Here is an 8,223-nt window from a genome sequence, read left to right on the forward strand (position 1 = left end):
ACGCCTGTCCGCCTTCCCCACCTTCGCACCTGCTTCACGGCCTTTGTGCTGGCTGCCCCTTCTTGCCTGGAATGCTCCATTCAGCTGAGCCGGAGGGGCGGTGCCCCTACCTGGCCCAGGCCCTGTGGGTACAGAATGCCCCGCTCTCTACCCCAGAACACTGCCTCACCTCAGAAACAGAGCCAGATCAGAGCCCCGCCTGCCCCACTGTCAGGGTCCAGCCCTGCTCCTGAGGGTGTCTTCCTGCCTTCAGCCCTGACCCCTCTGTTTTCCTAGGAGTTCACGGACCTTGGACACCGCATTGACTGTCTGGACCTGAAAGGTGCGTGTCGGGACAGAGGCCGGGACCCCCGGGGAGCGGGCAGGGCCAGAGCCTCTCGAGGTGGGTCTGGGCCGGCAGGTCCTGCTGTAAGAGCAGGCTAGCCCAGGGCCGTGGGGTTCCTGAGAGGTGTGGGTGCCCTCCCTGAGGGGAGGCAGGTACAGCGAGTCCTCCCTCTGCCCAGAGCCCCCATTTCCAGCCAGCCCCCCAAGCATGCGAGCACACACAGAGGTGCACTCCATCTTGTTCCAGGTGAGAAGCTCGACTACAAGACCTGTGAGGCCCTGGAGGAGGTCTTCAAGAGGCTGCAGTTCAGGGTCGTGGATCTGGAGCAGACGAACCTGGATGAAGATGTGAGCAGCTCCTGCCACCACCGCGACCTATGCCCCCAGCTCCCTGTCCCCTTTGAGGTTTAGGGGGAGGGGGCACTGCAGGAGGAAGAGTCCCCTTTGGCAGAGGCTGGGCCGGGCCTCTTGAAGGACAAGATGAGGAAGGAGGCAGCCAATATGACCAGAGTGGATGTGGGGCATAGGGGACTCTGGGGCAGGGCCCAGAAAAGGGATCTCATGGACCCCCCCGCCCGGAGGCAGGGCCTTTGTAAGCAGGGGAAGGACTTGGGGAGCTGGGCCTTAGTGGGGGCAGGTGTGTGGCCACCAGAAACCTTTTCAGGAACCCCCACTGGGGATCACAGCGCTTGTAAGAGAGAGTTTGAGAAACATGCAGATAGCAGCCTCCCCATTTGGGCCCAGGTGTCCTCACCCCCCCCCAGACTCAGAGACCACCAGGAGACCTGGGGATGGGGTCCTGGAGGACTGAGCCCAGGTACTCCAGGGGCCTGTCCCGGTTCTGGGAAGTATCAGCCCACCTGCTGGCGGGGGCGGGGTAACAAGCAGGAGAAAGCAGATGGACTCCCGCAGGAAGGGCGAAGTTGGTTCGTAGAACCCAGAGGTGCCGGGGCAGGATCAGGGCCCTCCCCACCCCTTAGTTGCTTGCCCCCACCTCCTGGCCTCCTGGGTCTGCTTCAGCCTGAGTCTGAACCCTGTTGTCTCGGCCCCCAGGGTGCCTCGGCCCTCTTCGACATGATTGAATACTATGAGTCAGCCACCCACCTCAACATCTCCTTTAACAAGCACATCGGCACTCGGGGCTGGCAGGCCGCTGCCCACATGATGCGCAAGGTAGGCGCCTCTCATCTGTGCCCCCCCCAGGGTAGAAGGGGCTCGACTGCAGAGGGGTCCAGGGTGCCTTCTCAGGACACCCGTCCCTTAGGGCCTGGTTTTCATGAGCCCTTGGAGTGTCGTTGTCCCAATGCCAAGGGGTGCCCTGCCTCAGGCCAACCCTGGCTCCTTTATCTCCTTTCAAGCATCTTTCCTTCTTCACTTGCCCGTAACCCATCCCTGGGAGGTGGCTGTGGTTGCCCCCGCTTCACTCATGTCCAGGGCATCTGCTGCACGGGAGTCCGGGAGCTCAGGTGTCACCAGCCCTGCCTGCTTACCTGCAGGCCGGGCCATCCCTCACAGACACAGTTGCCCCGCTGCACACTGGGACGTGGGGCTGGGAGATCCCTGGGGACTGGGAGGGCTGGGGCCAGCCTGTTCCAGCCCTGCCCCTGCCCCACCAGACGAGCTGCCTACAGTACCTGGATGCCCGAAACACACCCCTGCTGGACCACTCGGCGCCCTTCGTGGCCCGCGCCCTGCGCATCCGCAGTAGCCTAGCAGTGCTGCATCTGGAAAACGCCAGCCTGTCAGGGCGACCCCTCATGCTGCTTGGTGAGCTCTGGGGCCAGGGGAGGCGGATCAGTAACATGCTGCCTGCTGGGGCCCTGGGCTCAGCCGGTCACTGTGCTCTCCCCGCACTCCCCCAGCCACGGCACTGAAGATGAACGTGAATCTGCGGGAGCTCTACTTGGCCGACAACAAGCTCAACGGCCTGCAAGACTCAGCCCAGCTGGGCAACCTGCTCAAGTTCAACTCCTCCCTGCAGATCCTGGACCTCCGTAACAACCATGTGCTGGACTCAGGTGTGTGAGAGGCCTGCCCACGCCCACCCCACTCCAGCCACTGAGCACCCACTGTGTGCCTAGCCAGGTGCCCCATGGTGCTGGAGACAAGGGGGTGGCCCTGCCCTCATGGGGCTCACAGTTCAGTAGGGAAGACACACCATCCCAGGCAGGGACAGCTCAGACTGGGCTGGGCTGTGGGAGCCCAGGGAGGGCGTCCTAGAGGAGGGGGCAGCTCAGCGAAGACCTGCAGGTTGAAGCGAGGTATTGAACAAATAATTAAAATAATTATTCTCTGGAAAAAGTGGCCTGAAGGAAACAACCCTTGTTGGGACAGAGGGTCAGTCAGAGGCCATTTAAGATGGTGCAGGGAGGTGACCTCTGGGCGGCAATGTGGAGGGCAAGAATGGAACCGGCCCTTTTAAAAGCCTGGGAAGGGGTGCCTGGGTGGCGTAGCTGGTGAAGCGTCCGACTCTTGGTCTTGGCTCAGCTTCCCCACGTCAGGCTCCGTGCTCAGCGCAGAGTCCGCTTAAGATTCTCTTTTCCTCTCCCCCGCTCCACCCTGCTTGCTTTCTCTCTCAAATAAATAAAAAAAAAAAAAAAAAAAAAAAAAACTGGGAAAAGAATCCAGGCAGAGTGAATAGAAGGCCCTGAGGTAAGAAAGAGCCTAGATGTTGGGTATTTGCTGGGGAGAAGCCAGAGTGGGCTAGAGGGTAAATGGGAAGGGAGAGGAAGTAGCTAGTGGTAGGAACTCTGTGTCCTCCTGGTTCACTGTTGAGCAGGGTCTCCGGGCCTCAGTGTGAGGAGAGCGCTGGGGAGACAGCATAGGGCATCCAGGCCAGTTCCTTCGCCCAGGGTGGCCGGGCCCAGACAACCACATTTACTGAGCACCTAGCACGTGCCAGGCCTGTTGAGACAGAGATCTCTGCCCTCGGGAGAGACACTGCCACGATAAATTAATAGAATATGCAGTCTGTCAGATGGTGAGATGTGCTCTGGAGAAAACTGAAGCAGACAGAGGGATGTTCCAGCCCAGGCACCAGGGAGCGAGCCATGGGTGCTGGGCCGAGGCAGGAGGTGGCCAGGCCAGAGTCTGGGGTGGGGGGGGGTGCCGGGCAGGCAGGCCGATGGGAGGGCGAAGCTCCGGGAGGTTCTGCGCTCTTCTGGGGTAGCAGTGGCTCCCCACCGGTGTCCCCTGGAGAAGCGCCTGGACCACAGTGGGGACTTGCCCATGGGTCCCCTCCAGGTCTGGCCTACATCTGTGAGGGCCTCAAGGAGCAGAAGAAGGGGCTGGAGACCCTGGTGCTGTGGAACAACCAGCTGACACACACGGGCATGGCCTTCCTGGGCATGACGCTGGTGAGTCGGGCCGGGGGTGGGGAGGGGGCGCCACGGCTCCAGCACCGCCTCTCAGCCCCATCCTCTGCCCCCCGTCTTGCTCACCCTGCCCCTCAGGGACCCTTTGCAGGAGCCCTTTCAGCGCGGGTTGCTCTCCCTCAGCTTCCGCAGCCTCTCTGTCCTAAGGAAAGTAGCCTTTCTCATGTTGCCCTTGTCTTTCTGCATCTGGCACGGTAGCCTAGTACCATGTTGCGCACGAGGTGAAAATGTTCTGCATAGAAAGTTAATATTTTCTGGAAGCCTTCAGGGCGGGTTAAATCTTTTTACATAAATACATGGTATTTAAAGCAAGCCCACAGGCTACAAAGACTCACGTCCAAGTTAAGAATGACCAATGGCCAGGTGTGTGCGCTGAGCCCTCGGGATGCGGGCCCGGGCTGGGGAGTGGACAGGGCAGCTGGCTGGCACTGGGGCGGCTTCCGAGTCCACGAAGCATCTGGCCTTAAGCAGGACTGTCTGGGTGGCACTGCCGAAGAGGGAGCGCTTGGGTTTGCCTCTTTCCTGATTGGCCTTCTGGGCCTTTCCTCACTCTTTTCACGTGCGGCCCCCTCTAGCCACACACACACAGCCTGGAGACGCTGAACCTGGGCCACAACCCCATCGGGAACGAGGGCGTGCGGAACCTCAAGAACGGCCTCATCAGCAACCGCAGTGTGCTGCGCCTTGGCCTCACCTCCACCAAGCTCACGTGCGAGGGTAGGGCGCGGGGCCGGGCCGAGGGGGCGGTGCAGGTGGGCTCGGCGGGCGGCTAGCCCATGGCCAGCCCCTGCGGTCCCCCTCCCAGGCGCGGTGGCGGTGGCGGAGTTCATCGCCGAGAGCCCCCGCCTCCTGAGACTGGACCTTCGGGAGAACGAGATCAAGACGGGCGGGCTCATGGCACTGTCCTTGGCCCTCAAGGTGAACCACTCACTGCTGCGCCTCGACCTCGACCGTGAGCCCAAGAAGGAGGCGGTGAGCTGAGTGGGCTCTTCCCTGAGGCCTCCAGCGGTGGGGGGGGGGGGGGGGGTTGGGTTCCAGGCTGGCCCAGGGCGACTGCAGGGTCCGTCGTGGGCACTGGCTGTGCAGAGCCCTAGCCAGGCCCGCTCCACCTGCAGGTGAAGAGCTTTATCGAGACGCAGAAGGCACTGCTCGCAGAGATCCAGAATGGCTGCAAGCAGAACTTCATGCTGGCGCGCGAGCAGGACGAGAAGGAGCAGCGGCTGCAGCTCTCCGCCTCCATGCCCGAGATCTCCATGACTGAGCCGCAGCCCGGCCAGGAGCCCAGGGGCCAGGAGCCTGGGGACGAGCCCGCCACCAGGGCCCAGCAGAATGGGGCCCCCGGCCCCAGCGCCCGGCCGCACTCAGACTCAGACTCGGACTCCGAGGAGGAGGGTGCGGAGGAGGAGGAGGGGGAGAGGGCCGAGGCCCCCTGCCCCGCCCTGGTGCCCCCCTCGGACTCCCTGGGCCCTGGGGACAGGAGCCCCCCAGGCAGCCCCGCCTCCCCCACTGAGCAGCGTATTTCTGTGTCCAGCCCAGGCCGGGGCCACAAAGTGTTTGTGGTGACTCGGGTTGAGAGTCCGCCCGAGAGGGCAGAGCTCCCGGCACCCCCCGCCCCTCCTTCTCCCCCTTCCCCCCTTGCTCCTGCTTTATCCTCTCTGCCCACCTCACCTGGCCTGCCACCAGCTGAGGCCATCGGCACTCTGGACCCAGGGGTGTCGGAGCCTCAGTCACAGCTGGAGCCACCTCAGTCAGGGCCACCGCTGCCCAACGGCCTGAAGCCCGAGTTTGCCCTCGCACTGCCTCCAGAGCCACCCCCGGGGCCTGAGGCCAAGGCGGGCAGCTGTGGCCTGGAACACGGTGAGTGGGGCTCCGGGGCAGGGTGACAGCAGGCCCTGGGTGCTGGTGTGACCCCGGGTAAGCACCTGCCCCTCGATGGGCTTCAGTGTTCCCTTTAAAACGGCCTGCGAAGGGGGTAGGAACAAGAACTTGGTCCTCGGCCCCCACCTTGTTTCCCTTGGATCCCTGGGAGCTCTCCCTGGTATGGAGCAGGCGAGGTGTGCTGACTGGAGTCTGATGGTCTCAGTGGTACCCGGGCCCTGTGCTGCCCTGAGGGCCAGACTTGGGCAGGGCTGGTGGGGATGGCCTGGGGTCCCCCCCATCCCCACCTGCCTGACTGGAGGTTGCTTGCCCCTTCTCCCCTTGCAGAACTGAGCTGCTCCAAGAATGAGAAGGAGCTCGAGGAGCTGCTTCTGGAAGCCAGTCAGGAATCTGGGCAGGAGACACTGTGACACTTTAGGTGAGGCGGGGGCCAGGGCCAGAGGGCAGGGGTTCTGGGGTCCGGCAGTAGAGCCCCTGGCTCTGACAGGCCCTCCCCCAATCTCTTCTCCCCAAGTTCCTTTTTTCCGGTCAGTCTTCGATGAGCTGAGGCCAGAGCCATGAGAATCTGCTCACCCTCACCCCCAGCCTTCCTGAGGCCTGGGCCACCAGGGGTGTGGGGGGCCTTTCTGGGGACCCCTGCCCCCCACAGCAACACTACACAGAGCGCAGGAGCCACAGGGACCGCCCTCCCTGCCCTGACTTAAGCACTATTTCTGTGTCCAGCACTCGAAGGCTCTGGGTTGGGGGGATGGGAGGAGGAGCTCTCCGAGGACATCAGCCACGAGGCTGGACACCTTTTCCAGACAGCCTGTTCGGCCAGGCTTGCCCCGTGGAGGGCAGCAGTCCTGGGTGGTGGTGGGATGGCGCCCCGGTGCCCCCCAGGTGCAGGGCCAGGCAGGAGGCATGACGAGGGAGGGGCAGTGAGTGGTGGTGGAGGACATTGGTAGAGCAACCCCAGGCAGAGTGAGGGCCAGGGCTGGGGGGGGGGGGCTGGGAGCAGAGGATCAGAGCTTTCTTTTTCTTAAGTGCAATAAATCTATCAGGGAGCTGGGGTGAGGAGCAACCAGGGTTCTCGAGACCCTGCTGTCCAGGCCCCTTGAGGCTGCGCCCTGAGAGGCTCTACAACCCGGGGGGCGGCATGGGTGTGGGGTACGGGTGGGCAGGGGGCGGGGGAGGGGCTACTCCTGTCGGTGCAACTCTGTTCACACCTTTTCTAATAAACCAGAGCTGGGTTCACCGCACTCGCCTGCTCTCTGCTTGTGCCGTGCGGGAGCTGTGGGCACAGGGAGTGGGGCGCGCAGGGCCCAGCCAGCCCCCCGGGGAACGTCTGCGGGGCTGGTGCTAGGGGTCCCCCCAAGGAAAGCAGGGAGGCCGGGGAGGCAACAGCCACATTTCCCACAACACTCCCTGCCCCGGTGCCCTGCCCCCCACCCCCATTCTTTTTTTTGCCATGTCCGCGCTCCTGTATCTCCCTTACCATCCAGTTCACAGTCCTGTTTCTCCAGAGGAAAACAACCCCCAAAATATCTTCTAGCTTCAGGCCTAGGCTCTCAGGGTGTGATGGAGATGAACCACCCACGGCACAGGGGGAATAGGCCCCCGCTTTTGCCCCCGTGGCCTCAGGTGCTCCACGTTTCCGAGGGCGCGTGGCCCTGCAGACACATTTTCGGACTTCAAGCCTGGGAACCAGGAGAGTACATTTCTGGTGCTAGGCCACCCAGGTTGTGGGACTTGGTCCTAGCAGCCCCAGGGGACCCCCAGGCACCAACTGTGTGGTGCTCCTGATTTTCCAGCTGGATCCTGGATCAGTCCGGGATCGCAAGGGGGGGTTCCCTTCAGCCAAGTATTTTCTCCCCGTTGCCTTCAGCCACCCAGACACTCCTGGAACTTGTTGTGAAGACACACCGAATCCCTTTTATTACTGGGTTAGACGCTGTACCCAGTCGTAAAGATCTCAGTGCCACAACATGGGAGATGTTATTTCCATGCTTGTGGATGGGTAGGTAGCGGGCAGCTGTTCTCCCCTAAGTGACAGGCGGGTCCAGGCCTCGCCCTTGTGGCTGTGCCGCTCCTTAGGGCCTCAGGAGCCCCTGTATCCGGTGGGCAGACGGGGGGGGGGGTAGGGGAAACTGGACAAGGCAGACCTGCTTCTTCACTCGTGGGCACGATGGGAAGGGGATGCACATCGCTGGTGCTCCCTTCCTGTTGGCAAGAATCAGCCCCGTGGCCTCCCCGAGGTGCAAGTCGCCAGCAGGAAAGCTCCACGGACCCCACAGAGGGGACCGTGAGTGCTGGGGGACAGTGAGCCTTCCCGGCTACACCAGCCACTCTGGGACATCCCAACTCTAGCTCTGTCGGACTCAGACTTTGTCAGAGTCTAAGAGACACAGTGGCCACAGTTTGACCACTGCGTGGCTCCACTGAACAGGGACCTACAGCTCCTTCCCGGGGCCTGGAGTCCACAGGCCTGCTCCCAGCCCGTTGGCAGGTTAGTTCACGCCTACTCCTGCTGCTAATGTGTGTCAGCCTGGACCGGAGGTGGTGAGAAATGGAAGCCCGAGCCAGGTCGGCTGAAGGGAGGCCAAAGGGAAGGGACATATCGGCCCCAGTCCCACACCTGCAGACACCGACCTAACTGTCATGGTCC

At 62.6% G+C, this 8,223-nt stretch overlaps 1 protein-coding gene across 1 annotated transcript in view; it reads left to right on the plus strand.

Moving 5' to 3' along the window:
- Nucleotides 1–6,720, plus strand: part of PPP1R37 (protein phosphatase 1 regulatory subunit 37) — a 39,698-nt gene extending 32,978 nt beyond the window's left edge. Inside the window, exons 3-13 of the mRNA XM_028088091.2 lie at nucleotides 277–322; nucleotides 572–672; nucleotides 1,378–1,497; nucleotides 1,941–2,091; nucleotides 2,187–2,342; nucleotides 3,568–3,680; nucleotides 4,274–4,415; nucleotides 4,504–4,670; nucleotides 4,814–5,555; nucleotides 5,904–5,994; nucleotides 6,091–6,720. Coding sequence (XP_027943892.1) covers nucleotides 277–322; nucleotides 572–672; nucleotides 1,378–1,497; nucleotides 1,941–2,091; nucleotides 2,187–2,342; nucleotides 3,568–3,680; nucleotides 4,274–4,415; nucleotides 4,504–4,670; nucleotides 4,814–5,555; nucleotides 5,904–5,986 — 1,821 coding nt within the window. The 3' untranslated portion in view covers nucleotides 5,987–5,994; nucleotides 6,091–6,720. The remainder of the gene's footprint in view (nucleotides 1–276; nucleotides 323–571; nucleotides 673–1,377; nucleotides 1,498–1,940; nucleotides 2,092–2,186; nucleotides 2,343–3,567; nucleotides 3,681–4,273; nucleotides 4,416–4,503; nucleotides 4,671–4,813; nucleotides 5,556–5,903; nucleotides 5,995–6,090) is intronic.
- The last annotated feature ends 1,503 nt before the right edge of the window (nucleotides 6,721–8,223 follow it).

This window comes from Eumetopias jubatus, unplaced genomic scaffold, assembly GCF_037043125.1.
Source record: "Eumetopias jubatus isolate StellerSeaLion01/CBP00866 unplaced genomic scaffold, mEumJub1_p1.0 scaffold_10, whole genome shotgun sequence".
Lineage (NCBI taxonomy): Eukaryota > Metazoa > Chordata > Mammalia > Carnivora > Otariidae > Eumetopias > Eumetopias jubatus.